At 37.2% G+C, this 26189-nt stretch overlaps 1 protein-coding gene across 4 annotated transcripts in view; it reads left to right on the forward strand.

Annotated features, from left to right (window-relative positions):
* The window catches only part of VCAN (versican), a 131965-nt gene that overhangs the window by 69417 nt on the left and 36359 nt on the right, over positions 1-26189 (forward strand). For 2 of the 4 annotated variants that reach the window (XM_006870597.1, XM_006870598.1), the window contains 3 exons: positions 10539-15737; positions 19353-19466; positions 22964-23077. In XM_006870597.1, the coding sequence (XP_006870659.1) occupies positions 10539-15737; positions 19353-19466; positions 22964-23077 (5427 nt within the window). The remainder of the gene's footprint in view (positions 1-10538; positions 15738-19352; positions 19467-22963; positions 23078-26189) is intronic. The other 2 variants (XM_006870600.1, XM_006870599.1) reach the window with 1 other exon arrangement.

Consider the following 26189-nt stretch of genomic DNA (forward strand, 5'->3'; position numbering starts at 1 on the left):
TGGAGGGTCAGAGAAAAAGAGGAAGACCCCCAACGAGATGGATCAGTCAGGTGGCATCATTGATGGCGTCGAGTGTGGTAGCGGTAGTGAGGTTGGCCCAGGATCGGACATTTTTTCGTTCTGCGGTGCATGGGGTCACTATGAGTTGGTTCCGACTCGATGGCACCTGACAACAACAACTATATATATATATATGATTCTGAATTTTGACCCATATTCTTTCTCCAAAGCACAAGGGTTGTAAAGCCAGGTAGATTTTTTTTTTTCTCTCTCTGTCTCACACACACTCACATTCTTACTTACTCAGTAGTCAAAATTTAGCATGGACAAGCACAATACAGTTCTGGTTTGGCACTGCAAGATAATGTGCTGGACTTCAAGGCCAGTTTGAGCCACAAGGTTGGTGGTCAGTATACAGCGTCACTATGAGTCAGAACCAACTTGACAACACTTAACAACACTAGAACTAGACTAGAACTGGAATTTTCTGAATTACTATACTTTTCCACCTGAATGAACGTAGCTAGATAGTTTGTTCCGTAACAATGGGCATAGGCTTTGGCAACAGACCTGGGTTCATTGTTAATATTGTTACACATGATCAGGTTGGTCTTACATAAATTCTTTAATTCTTTATAAACCTCAGTTGTTATAACATTAAAACAAATGGGAGTATACTGTAGAATATGTAGAAGAGGGCTTCAAAAAAGTTTATGGAAAAATTCCATTGTCATTTTATTACATTTTTCCATGAACTTTTTGAAGTCACCTCCTATAGGTTTGCCAAATAGAAAAAAAATTTAAGGGGAAAAAAAAAATCAAAAACTCACCAGATTGCTTAAAGAAAATGAAGGGAGTCTCATCAAGAGCTTACCTGGCAGTGGTAAGCTTACCTTGACATAGATTTCATACTCCTCTAGGGTAAAAAGCACTGAGCACAAATGCCTGGCACTTAGGAAATATTTAGTGCAAATTAATCCCCTTTCTGCCTTATGAAGGATTTCATTCTGAACATCTAAATGTAGGAAAATATTTTGTACCAAATAGGTAAAAGTTGAAGTATCTTAAAATTCAAGGTGTTTTTGCTTGTAGGGAGCCAAATACAATTATTTGCTTAACTGCAAGCACTTGTTAAACTTTTAATCCTCTATGGGTTGTGTTTATCCAGAGCAATGCCATTTTGGGTGCAAATCAGAAGCAGCGGCAGTCCTTTTATTACAATTTAAACATAGTATTCTATAAGACCTATGTTAGGAATCCATTAGCTTTTAGTTTGGTGTTTTCCAAGTGTGAAAAGTGAGCTTATGATTTTTTGATAGACACCCATTAAATTTTTTTTCCCCCAAAGTAAAAGGTCTTTAAAAATTTTTTGTGTGTGAATCTCTCCAGGTACTGAGCCTAGCTTCTTTTTGCCTATTCATAGAATACATGTGCATTCTCTGCTGTCTTTTTGTTGTTGTCAAGGAAACCCCCCAGTTCTCTACACAGGGATTACTTTCTTCTTTACTAATAGCTCTCAGATCATTCATTTGTGCAATGAATAAAAAATATTCACATGTCCAGACAGTGTTTAGAATGTTTTGGGGTAAGGGACATAGCTGGTTATGGATAAAGAAAGGAGTCATAGCAATAAAAGAAGGGGGAATAATGCTCCCTGAAGTTTTGTTTTAAGAGATAAAGCTGAAGATGCTGAGAATTTTATGTATTTAAGGAGACATTGCTTGCTTTTATCGGTTTTCAAAATTCACAACATTAAACCACAGCAGCCAGTTTGTGAAATTCAGAAAGAAGAACTGGTTATTAAGAGACTGAATTAATAGAACCATTCCAAGAATGGGACTCTAGTTGGCAGTGGGTGAGGATGAATGTTTTTGTGAAAATTGTAATATATATATATGTATTTTCCATTTGTACTAAAGTACTTTGAATTTTTCACCACATAACCGAAATAATAGAAAATGTCAAATGTTCATTTGTCCCTAGAATCATGTGGACCACTGAGAACAGATTTCTTTTCTTTAAAAAATGATCTTTAGAGATAACATCTATGCTAGAATTTTGGGGTATCAGTCAAAAGGATAATGCCCATTGCTTGGCAAAAAGGAAGATATACCGTCTGTTAAGGGTGATTTGCTTATATGGAGGAAAAGAAATGCTTGCTAGAAATATAAGAGCAATACTAAAAAGGTTTCTCCATAATTTATAGCCTACATTACTTGTTGTTTTTGTTAAGTGCCGTTGAGTTAGTTCTGACTCAGTGACCATGTATAGGATTTCCAAGGAGTAGCTGGTGAGTTTGAACTGCTGACCTTGCAGTCCAGTGCTTATCCTACTATGCCACACCAGGACTACTTGATTATATTAATGTTGTTCAGTGCCATCTAGTCGGTTCCATCCATAGCAGTCCTATATTGGGTTTGAGAGGAATGGCTGATGGATTTGAACCATTGACCTTGTGGTCAAAGTGACCTTGTGGCCAGGCAAATAGGACATTTTAATTGTATTTAATCTTATTTCATCATCTATATCTATGAAGGAGTGCTGGTATGGTGTTGTGTGATAAGCACTGAATTGTTAAACACAAGGTCAATGGTTCAAATTCACCAGTTGGAACTGATTTGACGGCACATAATAACAAAATGTCTATGAAAATTGCCTAGATGTTTTGCATCACTGTGATATACACAAACTTTTTTGTGCACACGTAAAATCAGTACACAGTATTATGACTGGGTTCTAGTGACTGTGCTATATTAACTATACAAAGGCTTTTGAATGTATAGATCATAACAAGCTACGGGCAACATTGCGAATAATGAGAGTATTCTGGAACACTTAATTTAGCTCATGAGGAACCTGCACATAGACCAAAAGGCAGTTGTTCAAATAGAACAAGGGAACACCAAATTATTTAAAATTAGGAAAGGTATGTGCCAGGGTTGTATTCTTTCACTATACTTATTCAATCCATATATGGAGCAAATAATTAGAGAAGCTGGATTATATGGAAAAACAAAAACAAAACGTGGCATCAGGATTGGAGGAAGACTCATTAACAACCTGTGATATGCAGATGATACAACCTTGCGTGCTGAAAGTGAAGAGGATTTAAAACATTTACTGAAGAAGATCAAAGACCATAGCCTTTGGTATGGGTTGCACCTCAATGTATAGAAAACAAAAATCCTCACCACAGGACAAATAAACAACAACAATAAAGATTGAGGTTGTTAAAGACTTCATTTTGCTCAGATCAACCCATCAACAGTCATGGAAGCAGTAGTCAAGAAATCAAACAACGTATTGCTTTAGGCAAATCTGTTGCACAAGACCGCTCTAAAGTGTTGAAGAGCAAAGATGTCAGTTTGAGGACTAAGGTGCGCCTAACTCAAGCCATGGTATTTTCAGTAACCTCATATGCAATGTCAAAGTTGGACAGTGAATGAGGAAGACCATAGAAGAATTGATGCATTTGTGTTATGGTGTTGGAGCAGAATATTTAAAATACCATGGACTGCCAAAAGAAGAAACCAGTCTGTGTTGCAAAAAGTAGAGCAAGAATGTTCCTTGGAAGCCAGGATGGCCAGACTTCGTCTCTCATATTTCAGACATATTATCAGGCAGGACCAGTCCTTGGAGAAGGATGTTTGATAAAGTAGACAGTTTGAGAAAAAGAGGAAGACCCCAAAACAGATGGATTGCCACAGTGGCAGCAGCAGTGAGCTCAAACATAGCAACAATTGTGAGGTTGGTGCAGGGCGAGGCAGTGTCTCCTTCTGTTGTGCATACAGTTGCTGTGAGTTGGTAGCGACTTGATGGCACCTAACAACAACAACAGTGTTCCTGGCAACTTTTAAGATTAGTAGTGGAGTGCAAAGGGTGCCACCCAGGGACCTTGGTCTCTCACAACGGGGTAGTTTAGGTGCTTTGACCATATTCTGCATGTGGTAGGCTTCTGAAAAATTTTTTTTCTGAGTTGAAAAAAAGAAAAGGAAAAGTCTACTACTGTATATTTCTGGTGCCCTGGTGGCATATGGGTTAATCTTTGGGCTGTTAACCATAAGGTCAGCAGTTCTAACCAACCAATTACTTCATAAGAAAAAGGTTTGGCAGTCTGCTCTCCTAAAGATTTATAGCCTTAGAAACCCTATGAAACAGTTATACTTGGTCCCATAGACTCGCTGTGAGTCAGAATCGAGTTGATGGCAGTGCCTTTAGGTTTTGTCATTAAGCACTCTGCTGCTAACCTAGAGGGGGCAATTTGAATGTAGACACCTTGCCACAGGAGAAAATGTGACAGTCTGCTTCTGTAAATGTTGTTATGTTTGTAGGTGCCATCTGCCATCGAATCAGTACCTACTCATAGCGACCCTGTATAGGGTTTCTGAGGAGCAGCTACTGAGCTTGAAATAGTTTTACCTTACGGTTCAAACTGACCTTGCAATCTAGTGCATTAACCCACAGCACCACAATAGGACTCTAAATATTGCACCTTGGCAATTTTATGGAAGTAGTTCTCCCCTGTCGTATTGGGGCACGATGAGTTGGAATCAACTCAGTGGCAATGGAAAATGCTCGGAAGGAGATTTATGAGTCATTCTAAGTTGAGGGCATGGTTTTCTTCTTGAACAAAAATTTGATGGGGAAAATACTGAGATAGGGTCTTGAAGTTGAGGGGCAGTTCTCTATCCTGTTGCAACCAACATGATTGCAACAGGTAATGTTCAAAGGGAAATTTATGAGGCATTCTAACCTACGAACAGAGTGTTATTCTCAAACAACAGATACCGAGTTAGAGGCATGGACTTGAAGGACTTTGATTGAAAAGGATGATAACAGAGACCTGAAAGAAGAGATAACTGTGATGTCATTTAATTGAAGTGTTTCATTCTGTTGTGCATAGGGTCGTTATGAGTTGGTACTGACTCGATGGCACCTAACAACAACAACAGATGTAATTGAAGTGTTTGACTACCTTGTTGAAATTTTGAACCAAGGAGTGATGTGATAAAATAGTGTTTGATAAAGTATTAGCTGGGTAGCTATAATTTTAGGGCCTTAAAAGGAAATATGTGTACATACACACATACACACAGTTACTTAGTAGGGGCATATATTTCACTTTAGTTAAATCTTTAGGTTTTAAACAAACTTTTCTTTTGTTTTTTTGTTGAAAATATACACAGCAAACCATACATCAATTAATCTATTTCTACATGTACAAATTAGTGATATTGATTACTTTTTCTAATTGTGAGACTATCATTCTTTTCTGAGTTGTTCATCCCCATTAACATAGACTCATTATCCAATAAGTTTCCTATCTCGTCTTTTAAATTGCTATTGTCACTTTGATCCCATGTAGCTAGTTCTTAAAAGAGCATAATGCTCAAGTCAGACATTGTTTACTGATTAAGCTAAGCTATTGTTTAGTTTTAAAACACTTTAGGGGATAGTTTTGGTTTAAGTTTAAATGTCTCAGGGCAATAATTTTAGGGGTTCATCTAGCCCACATGGCTCCAGAAAGTCTGGAGCCCATGAGAATTTGAAATCTTGTTTTGTGTTATTTCCCGTTTGAATCAGGATTCTTTTATTGAATTTTTCATCAAAAGGTTCAGTAATAGTAGCTGCATACCATCCAGTTCTGGCTTCATGGGAAAGGATGCTGTTGTTCATGGAGCAAACCTTTATTTTTAATTCCTTAATTCTGATCAAAATATGTAACTGAGTGCTAGGTTGTCTAGTAATATCTGCATGATAGAAATTTAAAAAAAAAAAGGTTTTTGTTGATTTGCTCTGCTTTTAGTCTTTTAAGGAAACATTTATAAACCTAAATAAACTGACTGCCTCTCTTGTATATAATCCTTTACCTTATTGTTCAGAAATGCATGAAGGCCCCCAAATTACTCTCTAGGAAAGCCCTTACTTTCTACAAATTGTAGGTTATGAAGTTCCTTGGGCCTTTTCTATAAGCACAAAGAGTCAACATACAATGCTATCTTTTCAGGTGCACTTAGACCAGATGACTGTGTCTAAACACTACCTTTCCACTCCTAGAGCATTTGAGGATTATGTCATGTTGGGAATAGAACTGATGCTAATTTATCATCCCCGTAACATGTCAGTTTCTTAAACGTGAGGCCATCGGATATGTTTATGTTGCTTATACACACATATCGTGTAAGTAGAAAATTCATGAGGAGAGAACTGTTGAGCTCCTTGCTTAGCACGAGAAGGCAGTCAGTCAAAGCAAGTGTGCTTGAGTGGTATAACAAACGTACTTGAACTAGCAGAGCTAATATAGTGACTGAAACGGAAGCATTGCTTTCTGTCTGGTTATTATGTGTATAGGTATGTGTCCTAAAACTTAAACATCTTGTAGACATTCAAGCCTTTTCTATTTAAATTCAAGAATTCTCAAACACTTTGGTATGGCAGTCTTTTGTATTTTTAAAATAAGGAAACAGAATCCTTTTTGTTATGCATCAAAATGAAATCTATTTTAATAAAGAAATGTGATCCTAATATATCTCTGCTGAGTAGATTGGTATCCATTTATATTTAATTATAAGCTCTTAAATTGTAAAGTTCTCTGAAGAGAATGTGAACTTTAACCAGCTGCTATGCATCTTAGCAACTGTGTTTTGTGTCTGCTAACAGGGTGACTGGAAGGTTTGTGCTATGTCTACAGAACTCTGCCTTGAAGTATTTAAAAATACTTGGTGGATAATTTGAGGTCAGCTAGTAATAAAGCTTTGTGTGAAATACCATTAAAAACCCTATTAACCATGCTACTAGTATATTCAAGTCAAGCTGTTAAAATACATTCATATAAACGTAGACAAGATTATACATATACTGTGTAGAGTTCCGTGGTTTGACTCTTAAAACCCAAATAAAAATGATACTATCCTTAGAATAAAATTTTAAATTTAGAATAGTCTTTTATAAGGTCTTGTTCATCTAAAAGTGTGGGCCATTAAGTACTCCATTTGGTTGTTCTTGTTGGTACAATATAGAGTAGATTATAATTTTGGACTGAGGGATCTACTTTCACAATAGCACAGGTGTGCCCTCACCACACTCTGCAAGGAAACTTATCTGATTTGCAATAATTGTAGCCTTTGCAACTGTCTAATAATCTGTGTGGTCTGTGGGGGTGGTAACAGGAAAGAGGGATGAGGAAGTCATTTTAGAGGCTGAATAAACAAAGAGAAGCAAGTGGAAAAGGATGTGGATGAACTGTGAGGTGATTGTGACAGGAGTGTGGGGTGACCAGAAAGAATACTTTTATCTACAGTAGACAGATTTCTTATTCTCTCCTCCCCCACCCTATGGCATTTTTAAAGTCTTGGAACAAGCCTAGCCACACTGAGAGAATAAAGTGTAGCTTGATCTGTAGACAATCTGTTGGTAGAAAAATTTAACTTCACAGCTTTAGGTAATTACCATTTCCCCCACCCCAGACGGATGTTAAGAAATCCAGCGAAAGAAACCATTTGGAAGTTAACATAGCTTACTTAAATAGTGGATATTAACCATGCTACTAGTTAACATAGCTTAATTGTAAGCCTATTCCTTTCAGAAAAAGCAAATAATAGTTTCAACTCTCATGTTGTGTCTTTGCTTAAGAAATTCCATTTAGCAGAAAATGTTAATACTTATTAAAATAAATACTTTTGAATATATGTATTCTTAATCACTTTTTTGTGAAGTACCAATAATTCTTTGAGCATTGCTGGCTTCAAGGCCGCGTGAAAAGTATAAAATGAAAGGGCCTGAAATGTTGCTAAGTTGTCTTCGATTTTGACAGCAAGTTAGATCAGATATTGAAAAGTGGGTGGAGGAAGGAAGTTAATGGTAGGTGCATTTGCAATATGTACACTCAGAAATTTCCATTTAAAATAGGGACGAGTTTAGTGAGGCCAATTCTCTTACCTATTGGAAAAAGCATGTGAAAGAGAAATAGAGTTTGAGAGAGAGAGAGAGAGAAGAAACTTGGAAGTCTTGAGTTGATAAGCAAGTGTATTTAGTAAATTTTGTGCAATCAGTGGGGTCTGGGAAGATTGTAAGATTATGGTACCATGTGTGGTTGTGGTAGTGCATTTAATTTTTGTTCAATAGCCAGGATGACTGAAGTCAAGCTATGTGGGGGAGTTTACAGAAAAGTCACACTTTTGCTATGTGCACATTGTGTGATTGACATGGTAATACTCATTTAAGTTAGAAATTGCAATATACTGCTTCTAATAGTTGTCTTTCATTAAAATATTTTGATATGATATGATAAAATATTCTAAAATACTATGACATCCTCACAGATTTATGAGAATGTTTTCATTCTTCATCCAATAGGATGAAAAAGGACTAAAAGAAGGTGAAATTCTCTGAAGATTTTATTTTGTTCTTTGTAAGATCACAGTTATCCATGAGTTTTAATTCTTGACTTGGAGGCAATGGGTTTGGTTTTTGACTTTTTTCTTTCTTTCTAAGATCACAGTATCAATTGCAATGCTGTAATATTGGACCAAATTATTCTTTTGATTTATATTTTATAGATTTAACAATTTTCTTGAACTTGGTGAAAATTTCAACATTCATGGTAGAAATGAATTGGATTTATTTTATGCTGTTATAGTACATTAGAGTTATGCATGGGAGCCTTGATGTAGTACTGCAGGCTAATGCACTGGACTGCAAGGTGGGTTTGAACTGCAAGGTGAGTTTGGTGGTTCAAACCCTCCAGTTGCTCCTTAGAAATGCTACACAGGCTTGCTGTGAGTCAGAACTGATTCAATAGCACTTAACAACAACATGACTAAGAGTTATGCATCAATCTAACTTTGTCGTATGGCAGAAATATTTCAAATTCATTTAAATACCTATAAAATCTCTTGAAAAGGTTGAATGTATGGGATAGAATGAAATTGTGATAAAAGAAATGAGGTATCATATATGAAAGTCAAATAAGAAGGACGTATAGTGAGAATAATGACATCTAAGCTCTATACAAATAGTGTTTTATTTGGATAACTCAGTGGGGATATGGTGTGGAATATAGAAACACTATCTTTGTTTTTATTAGTGTAAAAAGGAGTAATATAAATTAAAAAAAAAAAAAAAGAAAGGCTTTTGGATTTTGTTTTTGAAAGTTAAAATCCTAGAAGAAGTTTCTGTAGAATGTGTATTGATAACCCATAAGCTTCTCTATTTACATTGACACAGAATACACTAGAATAGAAACCAGACTGGGTCCTTGTAAATAGGGTATTCTTTTCTTTTCTGATTTAATATACATTTATTATACATGGAAGGGATATGATTATTAAACAGGAGAAATTCAGGCGAAAACTACCCTTGTCCTCTGAAGATAATTCATCAGAGACTCTTCCTGAAAAATCATCAGTTTTAGCCTAAGAATATGTAGCATGGATGGGGGTTGAGCTGCAAACTAATTTTGGAATACTATTCCATACTTCTCTTTGTCTTCTCCATGGGTCATTTCATACATAAGTGCCATTTTTTACTCCTTGTTATTTGGTGGTCCTGTGCTTGCTTGACCCTCTTCTATATGTGATAAGGGTGAGACCCCAGATCTTCCTTCTTTTCAGTGCCCTTGTTAAACTTTGTTGGCGTATTTTTGATGGAAGAAAAATCAATAGGCTTAATAGTTGGTGCTCTATGGCAGTTTAAAATGTAGGCAATGTTCTGATGATATATGTTATTTGAAGTATGCTACTTTGAATATTTAGATGTGTCTCCTGAACTTCTCTTGGAGAAAATGCTATTAAGAACTACTGTTGCCCTAATGTAGATAACCTTCCACAAAGGATAAAGGTCTTTACTCATGCTTTCTGATTCTTTTAGTGAGCTCTCCCTGCACAAAACTATCCCATCCAGCTTCCTTCTCTTGGGTATGAGGTGTGGCTGAAGCTATGAGTCCTCCGCATCTCCTACCTCCCTGCTGAAGTGCATGGGGTTGTCAGTGTACTGTAAAAGGCTATAACCAACCTCTCTTAGTAAACACAAATATTACTCTTCAAAAAACAGTATTCTCTAGTAAAGGTTTTGACAAATACCCAGAATCTCTCATCATTCTCTTATTGAAGAGCAGTGTCTAAGCATTCCCTTATATTCAGAGACAATAATCAATAACTTGCTCTGTTTGATCCAGTGAAATGACCATAATTAACCTTTTTGCTTTCAGTACACATGAAGATGGGTTCACACATGAAGAATACAATGTATTAGTGATTCCTCATTTCATTTGAAGGACTTTGTTACTTTTGTTAAACATGTTGGAGAGTTTTCATAACCTGTTTCTATAACTTTAAATTGGATTTATTTATTTTTTCTGTTGTTAATGTAACAGCACATTTGAAGACTGAAACCCATGTGTTGAAGGGTGACTGCCCCTAACGTGAAAACATTTGAATCCTTTGGGTTTGTGAGTGTAGTCAGCCTTGCTAGCAATTTCTTCTGTAGTAGACTGCCAAATCTTCTATTTAAGTATTGTGAAAACTCTTTGTTTTTTTCAGGTCGAATGAGTGATTTGAGTGTAATTGGTCATCCAATAGATTCAGAATCTAAAGAAGAAGAACCTTGTAGTGAAGAAACAGATCCACACCATGCTGTATTTTCTATTTTACCTGGGATATTGGAAATAGATTTATATACAAGTAGAGAAGATGAAGAAGAAGATGAAGATTGCCCAAATGCCACTGATGAAACAACCACCCCATCAGTGCAGTACGTAAATGGGAAGCATTTAGTAACCACTGTACCCAAGGACCAAGAAGCTGCAGAAGCTAGAAGTGCCCAATTTGAGAGTGTTGCACCTTCTCAGAATTTTTCAGACAGCAGTGAAACTGGTAGTCATCAGTTTGTAATAGCTGAAAGCGTATTGTCTACTGCAGTGCAGCCAAATGAATCTAAAGAATCTGAATCACTGGAAATGACATGGAAGTCTGAGTCTTACTCTGAAACACCAGAACCCTTTTCAAGTGGTGAGCATGATATTTTCCCTACAGTCCAATTCCATGAGGGAGAATCTACAGAGGGGGCAGACTCAGTCACAGAAAGAAGTTCTGAACTTGATCATCTGATGCATAAAAATACTGAATCAGTACTTCTGTTTCCTGAAGAATCTTCAGGAGATGCTGCCATTGAGCAAGAATCTCAGAAAGTAGTCTTTTCGAGGACTACAGAAGTAACATTTGGTAAGGAGGCCGAAAAAAGTATTTCTATCACTTTGACCCCAAGCATAGTTTCTAGTTCTGTGTCAGCCAATGTTTCAGATGAAGAATCAGTTACTGGAAAACAACATCCACAGCCTGATAATCCATTGTCTAGCATGGAAAGCTGGATAGAAGTAACTCCTGGACACGTTGGAGAATTCTTAGGGACTCCGTCTTCAATTCCAATGCTAGAAGGCTCTGGAGAAGAAGAAGGAGGAAATAATATGTTCACTGTGGTAGCTGATTTATCAGAGAGAAATACTACAAATACACAAGATACTTCAGATCCTAACAAGATAATGATCACAAATAGCCTTCTTGATGCTCCTGTAACCACCATTTATTCTGTTGCTGAACATCCTTCTTCAGAAATAGTGCCTACTGAATTTGTACGTGAAACAGATGCATGGCTTTTCAGTACATCCCTTGAGGGAAAGAGGAGAAAAGAAGAGGAGGAGGAAACTCCAGGTACAGCTCCTACAGTTGAGAAACATACACCTACACAGAGATTGGATCAATTAATTTTGCCCTTTGAATTAGAGAATTCAAAATCTAGTGATTCAGCATCTGCTTCGAGGGATAGTACTCTGCCCATGACAACATCCACAGACTCTGAAAGGGAAAAGACAAATTTTACTCTTCTCTTTACAGAAGCAAATTTAGCACATGTCACTGAACGCAGCAGTAGTAGTCAAGTTGAGATTCAGAAAGGCCTGACCACTATCCCAGGTAGCCCTGTCTCTCTCTCTATCAATCAGGGCTCTGGAGATGCTGTTGCTGATCCAGAAACCACTACAATTTCTTCATTTTTATTTAATTTTGAGTCTGATAAAGAAGCAACGAGTACTGTATCTTACCATGGGGAAAATGCATTCCCTTCCAAGCCAACAGGATTCATTTTGAGTACTATAATGGATAGACAGGTTACTGACACTATAAGCCAAACACCCAAGGAAAACTTGATTTCAGAGCTACCAGGAGAGCCAAATCATGAGGCAGAAATAAGGGGCTTACCTACAGATTCTCCTTTGGAGGAAGAATTCAGTGGTGAATTTAGGGAATACTCAACGGTATATCATCCCACAACAAAAGAAGAAACTATACTAATGGAAGGCTCGGGAGACGCAGCACTTATGGATGCTCAAACCTCATCCTTTGCAGCACCTACTTCAGATCACATCAGTCATGTGCCTGCCTCTAAAGAACCTAGCAGCACCATGGTCAGCACTTCAGTTTTCCCTTGGGAAGAGTTCACCACTTCAGCTGAGGGCTCTGGAGAGCAACAGGTCTCTATCAGCAGTTCTGGTGATCAAGTGCTTCCTAGTGCCATTGGAAAAGTTTCTGGTACCATTTTTCCATTTACTGAGCAAGGATTGGGAGAAATGGGAACTATCACCAAAGCTGTTGAAAGACTCACCATTATACCAACCGTAGAAGCTGAAGGTGTGGAAGTTCGAACAGGAAATGAGGAAGCAATGGTTGCTAGCACAGTTTCAGTGGACTTTACGCAAACTTTGGAGCCAGCCAAATTATGGTCCAGGGAGGAAGTCAACCCCATCAGACAAGATATTGAAAATGAAACCGCATCAGAGGAAAAGATTAAGGAACAAAAATCTTTTGAATCTCCCCAAAGCTCTGTTGCACCAGAACAAACAAGTTTTGATTCACAAACATCTACTGAAATAAAATTCCTAACCACAGATTATTCTATATTAACAACAGAGAAAACTGACAGTAAAAACAGTGAAATGAAGAAAGAAGTCATTCCCATAGGACACATGTCTATGCCAGACCCAGATATAAAGGACTTGGAACCATACACTGTTGTCCCTGAAGCTACTGAGAAATCACATTTTTTCTTAGCTACTGCTTTGGTGACTGAATCTGTACCATCTGAAAATGTAGCTACAGATGCATCAATCAAAGAGGGGGAAAGTATTGAAGCCAGTCCAAAAGATGTGGGATCAACCATTGAAGAGTCAAATGCTGATCTCTTATTCTCTGGATTGGGATCAGGAGAAGAAGTTTTACCTACTCTAGCTAGAGTATCTGTGGATTTTACTGAAATGGAACAAATCATTACCACATTACATCCCCAGACATCTCAAGGGGAAAGTTTAGATACAAGGGTCTCAAGTGATGAAACAGAAGACTCTACAGGCATGGAACATGTAGCAAATGAAGTTGGAACACTTAGCTCCAAAACCGATAGCATCTCCCAAAGTAGCCAAACAACAGCCAGCTCCAACTTAATGGGAATTGTAAGTGATACCAGAGCAAAAGGGCCCACTGTGGTACCTCTCACCTTCTTCACAGATACTGAACATCCTCAAAATCAGACTCTCAGTTGGGCAGAAGAAATTCAGACCAGTAGAACACAAACTATACCTGAACAAGTCTCTCATAAGAACCCTTCAACAGTAGAAACTGAAGAAACAGCAACCTCTTCTGTGTTAGTGGGTAGAACCTATGATCTTGAAATGGCCAAAGGATTTGTTACATCCACACCCAAAGCATCTGAGTTGTTTTATGAACATTCTGGGGAAGGATCTGGGGAGTTAGGTATTGTTGATTTAGTCCATACTTCCGGAACCACTCAGGCAACCACGCAAGGAAGCACATTTGTTTCAAACGGATCTCTGGAAAAACATCCTGAGGTTCCCAGTGCTAAAGCTATTACTGCTGATGGGTCCCCAACAATTTCAGTAGTGTTTTCTCTTCCTTCAGAGCAGAATGAAAGTTCTCCGGTTCCAACTAGCATACCATCAAATACAGTATTGTACGAGAGGTCTGCAGAAGGCACTGCAGGTAGCTTCCCAGATAGTATCAGAAGATTGGAGGATTCTGCCTTAAAGCCTGACAGAAGAAAAGCCACAGAAAATATTATTATAGATTTGGACAAAGAGGACAAGGATTTAATATTGACAATTACAGAGAGTACCATCCTAGAAATTCTACCTGAGCTAACATCAGATAAAAACACAATCATAGATATTGATCACACTAAGCCTGTATATGAGGACATCCTTGGATTACAAACAGAGACCGATCCAGAAGTTCTGACAGAACCACATGGCAGTAATGAAAAAAGTGCTCAAGTTCAAGAGGAATATGGGGCAGCTGTTAACCTTTCTTTAACTGAAGAAAAACTGGAAGGTTCTGGTGACACTCCTCCAGTTAGCTACACTCAGGCAACACATAATGAATCAGTAACTTTTGAAGACAAAAGCCAATTAGATCACATGGGTTTTATCTTCACAACTGAGATCCCTGTTCCTACCACAGAATTAGATATTTTGCTTTCTACAACAGCATCCCTGCCCATTCCTAGTGTTTCTGCTACAGTTAATCCAGAGATTGAAGAGCCTGAATTTGAAACTAAAACCTTGGATGACATCTTTGAATCAAGCACTTTGTCTGATAGTCAAGCTATTGCAGACCAAAGTGCAGTAATATCAACGTTGGACCATTTGGAAAGGACCCAGGAGGAGTATGAAGAAAAGAAATATGTAGGCCCTTCTTTTCAGCCAGAATTCTCATCTGGAGCTGAGGAGACACTGATAGATCATACATCCTATGTAAGTATTGATACTATTAATCTTATGGCTCAGAGTTTAACAGAGGCACCAAATGTGGTGGAAGGATCCAACTCTCCAGGTTATACTGACGCCACATTAACAGTTTCAGCATTTGAAAAATTGTCCTTTCAGACACCATCATCTCCAGTTACTATCCATTTAGAGAGTGGAGCCTCTGAACACACAGACGTTTCCGAGCCAAGTACTCTGCCATCTACAGGCATGGGAGCATCTCAAATGGCATCAGAAGATTCCATCCAGGAAATTTATGAGAACACTAAAGCAACTTTCAAACCATCACCTGAAAAATACTTTCACATAACAGAGCCTCCATCCTTATATCCCAATACAGAATTAGAACTGTCAGAAGATGAAAGCAAACCTAAGCTACTGGAAGAAATGGAAGCATCTTCCACAGAATTAATTGCTGAAGAAAGATTTGAGTTGCACCAAGACTCCAAAAACAAAACCAATATTCAACTTTCTAGAGAAACAGTCCAAGAGTTTCCCAGTATTAGAATGCCTGAAACTGTTGTCACAGATGCAGGTGAAATTAAGTTAGAAGGTGCTTCACAGTGGCCACATTCCACTTCTGTCCCTGTGACTCATGGGGTTGAGACAGGTGTTGCGCCTGAGCTTGACCCACAAACTTCTGTGAAGCCCACCGTTCCTTCTTCTCTGGAAATCAACCCTGAAACACAAGCAGCTGCTATTGGAGAGGAGTATTCCATAATACCAGCATCAGAACAGCGAGTGTCGGTGGGAATTCCTGATTCCAATAATCAGACAGCAGTAAACACTGCGGAGTTAAGTACTGAGCTAGCAACACCATCATTTTCCCTTTTGGAAACTTCTAATGAAAGCGATTTCCTGATTGGCATTAATGAAGAGTCAGTGGAAGGCACAGCAGTCTATTTACCAGGTAAGACCAAAATATTTATAAATCTGTTTCTAAACCTGGAAACAGTTGCTTGGTCTTAACATATATGTGTGTATATTTTCATTGCGATGTTAAATCAACCTAGATATTTATATTCACATAACAGCAGATATTCAGTCATTAAGCAGTGAAAGTAAGTATAGATTATGTCTAGGCTTTAAATATTTCGGATTCTTCTGGGACTTAAAAACAACATACAATTTTCACATAAAAAATAAGATTGTAAGTTGTATAAACATTTCATTTGTTTTTACTTACATTTAAAATTTTGCCATATTACTGTCTTATGCTCTGTAGTTATGTATCTAAGTTTTTTAAAAAATATATAAAATATTGAGTTTTTTGTTTTTTAATCTCCCATTGAGGGTGGGATTGTAGTAGTATCAAAATCTGTCTTTTTGTGAGAGTAGTAAGTAGCTGTATAATAAGAGTTTTGCGTAATTTAGGCAATATCAGCTATCTGTTCTTCCTTTTTATGTAGTTTCTTGTTTCAGATAGCTCATATATGGTTATAACATAGTGCCTAGCTCTAGTGGGTGTTCATTCAGTACACACATATGCTCCACCTACTGAGAGAGAATTTCTGTGTATTTACTTAATGTACAGGAAATATAAATTTGATACTACTTCATATTGATCGTCTTACTTGATCTTTGCAAAAAGTCTATAAGGCATGTATTATTACCTTTTAAACATTTAGAATATAGAGATTCAGAAAAGTCCAGTAATTTGCTCATGGTTTATATCCATACAGTAGTAAAAGTGGGATTTGAATCCAGATCAGCCCAGCTCCGAACTCCATTCTCTTTATTGGAAAGAGCTATTTTCCAGCTTTGTCTGTAGAAAGCAATTGACATTTGATGTAAGCCAGAAATCTAGGGATCTTTGCTTTGTAGAATTAATTTTCCCTTCTTTTAGTCTAGCCTAAGAATATTGAGAAGTTGGGTTTACTATGTTTCCCAGGAAAGTTATTATTTTAAGTAACAAGTGGTCTTGATAAATAGGTCTTGTCACTTACCTGCTACCAAGGAGGGTAGAGAAAGGATAGTGATGATTGAAATTGTACTTTCAATTTTTATGATCATATTTTATAGCTTGGTTATAGATAGAATTTGGAGTTCTGGTGTGGTGCTGTAGGATAAGCACTGGACTGCTAACTGTGAGGTCGGCAGTTCAAACCCACCATCTGCTCCTTGGAGTTACTGTGCAGGATTGCTACGAGTTGGAATCGACTCGACTATACTTAACAACAACAACAGAGTTAGAATTATTCTTCTGGTTAGGTCAACATTTGTGTTGTGTGTCTAATGCTTCATTTTGATGTAGTTCATATAGAGAAAAATAGTCATAAAATATAATTTTTATAAATGTCTTGAAGTATTTTGTGGATAGTTTACCAAAGGTGGTTTGCATTGAAATTTTTTGTTGTTATGTCTTCTCTATATTTTAATCTGTAAGTGATAATCAAATAATCTGGCCAATGGTTACTCTTTTTTTAAATTTCATTGAAATGTAATTGAGGTTGGTAAAAATGTGGTATAGAAATAATCAGTAGTAACAGCTAAATGCATATAGAGAAAGGAACAAATATGTACCAGTTATCTAGTCCTCGATGCATAGAGAATATTTGTGCTGTGTATTCATTGCAAAACAATGTCACTTTAGTTTAATTCAGTAAGCAGAAGCAAACATGGGATTGCCTGGCCTGTCTGTCATAGATTCAACTTTCAGAGGCTAATACAAACTATTTAGGGAAGAATTGGAGCGAACACAACTTCTTCTAATCTAAACTTCTTCAAGTTCACAGAAAGATTCTTTCTTGAAAAACCCTTGTCTCATCCTCGCAGTCTTGTGTCCAGCATGTGTAGTGGGAATAGTAGCAGTATTCCATATTTGTGTGGCACATTACAGTTTGACGAAGCACTTCCACAGAATTATCATTTTGATTTTGCATGGAGGGTCATAGACATGTTGTTGATTGTAGTCATTAGGTGTTTTAAATGGAGAAAGATAAAAAATAATGTGGCTGTTTTGGGAACTCTGAGAGTCTTAGAAAATTTTGGGTACTTCTTAGAAAAGCAAATATATGAATCTGTATTGACCTAATTGAACCCCAAACATATGAATACATATCTATTAAGTCTTTCTTGATGGATAATATCTTGACAGATATTATCAGAATTTACTTAACACTCAGAAAGTGTGAGTTTGACTTCCCAAAGTTGGAAAGGCTAAATTTATCTCCTACAGAAATACCTTGCTTGTTCTAATATTTCCTAAGTTTATGCTTTATAATTAGATGTTTTCTTTTCATGGGTAATTATTGGAGGGTTTGGGGGCCTTAGAGTTTGCGAAAGTATAGTTATAATCCAATTATGATTATTTTATTTAAATTATTTTGTGAAACTTTTAACTCATTTGGATTCTTGAATATTTTGAAACTTAAGCAATTCTGACAAGGTTGGCGGTTCAAACCACCAGCTGTTCCTCAGAAACTTTATACAGACAGGGTCGCTGTGAGTCGGAACTGACTTGATGACACTTAACAACAACAATACAGCAAATAAATAGATGCTATTAATGTAAATGGAGTCCTGCTGGCGCTGTAGGATAGCACTGGACTGCAAGGTCAGTTTGAACCACTAGGTCAGCTGTTCAAACCCACCAGTCACTCCTCAGAAACCCTATACAGGCTCATGATGAGCTGGAACCGGCTCAACGATACTTAGCAACAACAACATTAATGTAAATAAAACTGCTAAATAATCCTGCAGAGTAAACTATGTGCTTCAAATTAAACCGTTTGTATTTAGGAACTATGTTTTAGATTGTTCTCCATAAGTTACTTTTTCAGCCTTTGCATTTATCTGCTAGGAGTTTCCATTTTTATTTGTGTTTTAAGAAGAAAATTGTAATAAAAATGTGGGGTTTCATTTTAGGCAAGGCTTTTGTATTTAGGTTTGTTTTTATACAGTAGAGTTTAATCTGTGTGTTGCTTTTCTTCAAGTATAGTTTAAAGGAATACATTTGGAACGTGTTTTTGGAAAAAGCATGTTAATGTAGGAGAAGAGACTACAGTGCACACTTTCGAAGAAAAACAGTTTCTGAGCATTAAGTGGTAAAAGGCAATAATAATTCAAATGATGGTAACAAGCCAGTCTGCTAAAAAGAATGCATGTTTTATGTACCCAGCCATTTCACATGAACTAACCCCATTTAAAAGAATACATTTCCATTCACTGTGCACATATGTGTAATCATTTTTGACTAAAATCAATTGCCATTATCATGCCAACTAAATCTGCAGTAGAATATATTAGTTGCCAGATACAGCGCAAAATATCTTTTAATAATAATACTGATTGAATTCCAGAAATGAATAGATGCAATTTGTAACAATTGGTTTATACTACCAAGAAACACTCCAGAGAGTAAAGTTAATGTTAACTTTTATGTGTAGTACCTCTAAATTGATATGGTTAAGAATATGTGGTGGTAGCAGTTAAGTGATATTTTTTTATTGTTGTTTATTGCCAAAATACATGGAAACCTTAGTGTTGAGCCTAATTATTCTTCTTATTTTCCTGGACATCATAGGACCTGATCATTGCAAAATAAACCCATGCCTTAATGGAGGTACCTGTTACTCTACTGACATTTCCTATGTCTGCACCTGTGTGCCAGGATACAGTGGCGACCAGTGTGAACTTGGTAAGATGGTATTGGTGGAAACAGTGTGTAGATCTTTTCTAGACTGCTTTTATAGGGCTTGAGTCAATCACAAGATTTCAGGGAAGCATAGGTGTAAATGAATTATCTTTTGGCAAGTGAGATTAAGACCGGACACTAATTTAATTAGGATCCAAGAAATGGGGACAGATAGTTACTGAATTCTGTTAGTATATTCAAGATTCATCGAAGCTTACTGAGGTCTGCCATTTCCTTTTGTAGTTTCACAGGTAGTTCTCTGTGGGATGGAGAAAAAAAATGCTTCTATCTCTTTATTATTATTATTATTATTAATATTTTTTAATAAATCCAAGTTTTGATTTGAGAACATCTCTGAGCAAACAAGTGGAATATATTATCCTGGTGGTCTTTTTAGAGGTGCCATGAAAGTTTGCTTATAAAGGCTGTGTAACGAAGGCCTGCTGATAATACTTTAAGATTACACTGAGAAACTGAGGTAAAGTTTCCAAAATTCATCTTAAAAGAGCACTGGTTTTTTAAAAAAAGTCAACAGAATTAGTAAGTCCTATTTGTGTGGTAATTAGTGGGGCTGTAGATATTGCAGTAGATAGCAATTAAAGAATATAACATTCTAAAATATCGAATGTGCAAGTATCAAGTACCTATCTGGTCCTCTTTTAATTTATATTAAAAATTAAGAACAATTTAATGATATGATAACCAAAACAGTAAAAGTGTATGTATGTACGAGTATGGCTACAGAAATAATGAGAATGTTCACGCTTTGTGAGGAATGTAACCAATGCCAATGAACAATTTGTGTAGATATTGTTGAATAGGAACCTAAACTGCTGAAGTAAACCTTCATCCAAAATGTAAGTACGTAGGCATATATGTATATGTGAGTACTTACATTTAGAATACTAAAAATATCTAATGGCTTCTCTGTTTCTAGGCCCTTCCTTTGCCAATTATATCCTCCACTCTGTGCACTCTTATCTTCTTTGGTCATAGTCATGGCAGTTTTATTCTTTTGCTTTTAAACATTCTAGAAATCCCAGTTGCCTATGTCATAGTCCCCAGAGTGTGGTCCCAGGACCTGCAGTGTCAGCATCACCTAAGGGTCGGGGTTAGGGTATATCTAAGAGCACAGAGCTTTTCAAGGCAGGGCCAGGGCTAAAGGGATGGAAGCACCATCTTCAGAAGTGTATAGATCTCGATGGAGGATATATCAAGAAACCATCAATTCACATTTTGATTTTTTCATTTCATAAAGGTTGCTATGATTTTGGAACAAGAACTTTGAACAACATGGTATGCATCACTTAAGGTGCTCTGGTAGTGTAGTAGATTGTGAGCAGCCAAGGTCAGCAGTAAGGCCTTCTCCAAGACCTTCCCCAGACCTGGTGTCCTAGTGTGACACTATAGAATAAGTACTGAACTGCTAACCACAAGGTCAGCAATTCAAACCCACCAACCACTCCTTAGAAACTCTATACAGGGTCACTATGAGTAGGAACCAACTTGATGGCCCCTAACAACAATAACAAGCCAAGACGTGTTTAATCAGAATCTTTTCTGGTTATTATTGCATTTCCATTAATCCAATTTCCCTGCCTCCGTACATTTCATCTTTGCTTTAAAATAATTGTTGACCATTTGGTCTCATCCAGGTGATTTCTAAAAGGAGACAGTCCTTATAGGTTATATTCATTATTGTGTGTGCTAAATCTCCTATTTAGCTACAAAGTGAGCTCGAGGGTTAGTTTTAGTTCAAGGTCTGAAGAGTATCTCAGGGAGTCCTCCATTCCCAACCAGTCTAGTAAGTCTAGAAAGGGGAGTTTCTTGTTTCCTAGGCACTTCAGGTTTGGTTTCAGATGTTTTCTCCCATCAGATGTTTTCAGGAGCCATCTGTTTTGACCCTGATCAGAGTGGTCAGTAGTGGTAGCCAAGGACCACTTCTTCTGATCTGAGAGTAGATGAGGCCATGTTTGTTCTGTAAAATAGCTTCTTCTTTGGTTTTCTTTTGCTCTAGAGGAGTAGAGACCAGTAGTTATATCTTAGATGCCCGTTTACAAGCTTTTAAGACCTCAGACACTACTCACCAAATTAGGATGTCAAATATAAATTCATGAACTATACTATGCCAATTGATCAACATGTTCCATGAAACTATGATCCTAATTGTTCAAACCTAGAAAACCAATTCCTACAGGTGTTTGGTATGGCTAATAAATATCTTCAACTGTATCCTTATGTGCTTTGTTATGTATATTAATACATGTGCATATAGTCACAAATATGTCTATACATATGCATATATGTATATATATATTGTTGTTGGGTGCCGTCGAGTTGATTCCAACCCATAGTGACCCTGAATAGGGTTACCCAGCAGCAGCTTGTGAGCTTGAACCACCGACCTTGCAGTTCAAACAACTTTGCAGTCTGACGCATTAGCCCACAGCACTACACCAGGACTCCTACATATATATAAACACATATAAATACAGACTTACACATAAATATCTATAGCATGTATGCCTACTACGTAAATTAGGTTTGCTCAGCAGTTTAGGTGTCTATTCAACAATGGCTACACAAATTGTTTAGTAACATTGGTTATGTTCTTCACAATGCATGAACACTTTATTTCTGTATATATACTTGTACATACATTTGCATGTTAATCAAAAGTTGACTTTTGGAACCCAGCTGCAGGAGAAAAGACCAGCAAATCTGTTCCTGAAAAGATTATAGCCCAGCAAACTATATGAGGCAGTTCTACTTTGTCCTAAAGGGTCACCTGAGTCAGAATAGACTTAACAGCACAAACCACATATATAGATAGCGGCCATTGACTTGACTCCCTCCTGGCCATTTTATGTATGCCATAATGGAATGTTGCCTGGTCTTGGGTTAGCCTTTAAATTGCTAACATGTTTGAGTCAATTCTTGTGGCCGTTGTGATAATCCATCTCACTGAGGGGCTCCCTTGCTCTTGCTGGCCCTCTACGTCACTGAACATGTTGCTCTCCTATAGCAATAGATCCCTCTTGATGACGTATTCAAAGCCAATAATTTAGACAAATTTTTGTTGTGGTTCATAAGCTTTTCATTAGCTTATTACTTCAGAAGTAAATCACCAAGACATTTTTCCTACTCTGCCTGAGTCTAGAAACTGCTGAAACCTGTCCACCATGTTTGAACCCTGTTGGTTTTTTAAATACCCTACACAGATTCATCGTCATAGAATCACACAAACCACCATAGGCCATAAACTCACAGAAGGGTTGGAGGAATTTCTGTAGTGTAAATGTGTTCAAAATATCATATGGAACATGCTTATATGAAAACATTATCCTTTTTACTTTATTACTTTATATTTATAAATATTTAAAATGTTATCTTGAGACTTAACTGGGTGTCCTGATTTTTCTGGCAATCCTACATTAAATAGAATTTTTTTTTTTCTCTTTTTGAAAGTAATTTTGTGGTCTTTTATGATTTTACTGCAGATTTTGATGAGTGTCACTCAAACCCCTGCCGGAATGGAGCCACATGTGTTGACGGTTTTAATACGTTTACATGTCTCTGCCTGCCAAGCTACATCGGTGCACTTTGTGAGCAAGGTAGGAGCTGTGCTAGCATTTATTGTAATGAAGACCTTGATATTTTAAACATTGTTTCTGAAAAGCATTCTATCCTAATGAACTGGATATTTGTAGCAATTTTGGCCTTATTGCATATTCTTATCTGCAGAAGACATCCACAGTTTATATTCAGCTAGTTTAGGTTTTCTATGCATGGATAATTTGCATCATCTCAACAAATACTGACTTGATCATTACTGTTTTGCCTTATAGACAGGAATTGCAGATACAAACCCAGAGCTGAATTTAAGGGCATCTGGTCATTGTGAGTCGGAACTGACCCGACAGCACACAGCAGCAGCAGTCAACAGCAAAGGAGTCCTGGTGGCACTGTGGGTTAGACATTGGGATGCTAACCAAAAGTTCAGTGGTTCAAACCCACCAACTACTGCTCAGAAGAAATATGAGATTGCCTGTTCCCAAAAAGATTTACAGCTTTGGAAATCCCATCTTTATCAGGTTACTATGAGTTGAAATCGACTTGATGACAATGGGATTGCTTTTGGTGTGTGTAGCCAACAAAAAGGATATTTTGTATGTATTCTTCTTGGGGACAAAATAGGCATGTCCCTTAATTCACATATGTGTTCTACATTTCAAGTTGGTGGTGGTAGTGATGGTGTGCTGTTGAGTCATTTCCGACTCATAGTGACCCTGTATAGGGTTTCAGAGACTGTAAACCTTTATGGGAACAGAAAACCTAATCTTTCTCCCTTAGAGCAGCTGGCATATTTGAACTGCTGTCCTTGCAGTTTGTAGCCCAACACATAACCCACCACATTACCAGGACTCCTTCATTTTCTTCCCCTCAGCACATGAGACTAATAGACTTAGTTTTCATAGTCAGAATTCTCTGGAAAATGAACTGATACTGTTATTAGAATATATTAGCCTTTATTTGGCAAACCCTTTTGTAAAAGATCTGTGAATTTGTTCACCAGGAAATTTTCCTATTGAAGAAAGTATCATCATTTACAAAATGAGACAGGTATAGGTTCACCATGGTTTGAATCTTGTGATCCCTGATATTTGTATTCTATGTCCAACTTGAGAGTGTATTTTAGGTGGTTGACGGTAACATTTCTTAGTCTACCAATCAGAAATAGATTGCATGCTCAGCACCCTCACTCTTGGAACTGTCAGTTTCCCCTACTTAAAGTCATGCAGTGGTTTGGCTTTAATAAAAGTGCTCAGTGCCAAACTTCCATAGCACCAAACACAATAAAAGGGTATTAGACACTCAATTACGTTGGCTTGGCCTGGCTTCTGCTTTGCAGTGCTAATTTGGACTTCTCTACAATTAAAGCAAAACTAAAAGGAGTATGCATTGAGTTGTCATTTGAAGGGAATGACTGATTACTGAGTTTTTAGGTTCTTTTTCTGCTGTTCTTTTTATTGCATAACTTGAGTCTATTTGTTTTATAATTTTAAATGATAAATATGAAACTAGACCAGATAAGATCATCTTCTTAGAAGAAAAAGTAGGAATATGTCATTTATTAAAGAAAAAAGAAGGTTGGACACTTAAGACATTTGAGTATGTTGAAATGATTCTGGCTTCCCTTGTTTCCAAATACAAGGAGCGATTTAAGAATCATTTTTTTTCAACAGATATTTATTGAGCATGTACTGTCTTCCAGGCACTGTTCTAGACTCCAGAGATAAAGTTCTGAACAAGGTAGACAAAAGTCCCTGCTCTTGTGAAACTGCCATCCTAGAGATTCATGTAACTCTTGACAAAGAATAAAAAAAGCTACAGCTGTAGACTTTGCAGTTTGCCAAGTGCTTCATTTATTGGATACAGCAGTTCTATGAGTTAAGTAGTTCAGGTATTCAGACTCAGAGAGGAAAAGTGACTTGCTTGGGGTCACACAGCTAGTGAATTATAAAGTAGGAACAATGAACCTAAGGGACCTAACCCTAAAACCGAGGCTTTTCTCAGGATTTCCACACTTTTAAAGGAACTCTCCATAGAGCCCTGGTGGTACAGATGGTTAAGCACTCAGCTGCTTATCTAAAGATCAGTGTTTCAAGCCCACCCAGTGGCTCCATAGGAGAAACACCCACTGATCTACCTGCATAAGGATTACAGTCAAAAAAGCACTATGGAAAAGTTCTACTCCGTAACATGGGTGGTTATGAGGAATTTTTCAAGATAAGTATTTTATTTATATCTGATAGATCAAGAGAGAGGTAACAAGAGTTTTGAGGGGAGTTTAGGGTCAACTGCTTTTTTCCTTTTTTTTAAAAAAAAATGTTAATTTTGTCTTTCCTTTCTAGTGCATATTACCTTTCAGGTATATTCTATCTTAAAACAAGGTTGACACTCATCCACATAATTTTCTAAGGAACAGCTATCTCCGTCTGTTTACCAGATGCAGCTGTGCTCCTATGATTTACTGCCAGGATGCTGAAAGAATTTTTTCCCTCCACTTTTCAGGTTGCCTAAGAACAAATGTTTTCTTCATTAACAGCAGCATTGTTGTCTAAACAGTATTCTGTCCAAATTTCGGCAATGACTGTGTCATTGTTGCTTCAGCTGACCTTTTCTCGGTATTAGTAATTTCCCAACCCTTAATAACTCTAGAATTGGTGGAATAAAAACAGATATAAAATTTAGACTGCGGTCTAGGATCAGTAGAGAGACTCACAGGTTGTCCTGAGCCAAAGCCAGTGATAGAATTCATTGTCAGTGCCAGGAATTCGTCAAAGTGTTGACGAATTACAGAAAGCTCAATAACATTACATGCCAAAAGTGTTACAAACATTACCTTTACAACAGAAAGAGGATAAATTTTCAGCTTCTGTGGTTAGGAGCAAGAGTTGTAAACATATGCACCTGCTAACTGAGAAAAGTATCGTAACAATGATGCAGCCATGCATTTGAATTTTCTGATTTTTGAATTTTTCTAGTATAGGAAGAAAAATATTTAAGAGTAATCTGTTTTAATGACAAAAGACAAAGAACAAACACCATTTGGATTAACTAAGGGTGTACAGAGAATGTATTTCTGCACTGGACCATAAGATCTGTTTGAACTGCAAGGTTGGCTGCTCCTCAGAAACCCTATACCGGGTCACTATGAATTGG

Source organism: Chrysochloris asiatica, unplaced genomic scaffold (genome assembly GCF_000296735.1).
Source record: "Chrysochloris asiatica unplaced genomic scaffold, ChrAsi1.0 scaffold00145, whole genome shotgun sequence".
Taxonomy (NCBI): Eukaryota; Metazoa; Chordata; class Mammalia; order Afrosoricida; family Chrysochloridae; genus Chrysochloris; species Chrysochloris asiatica.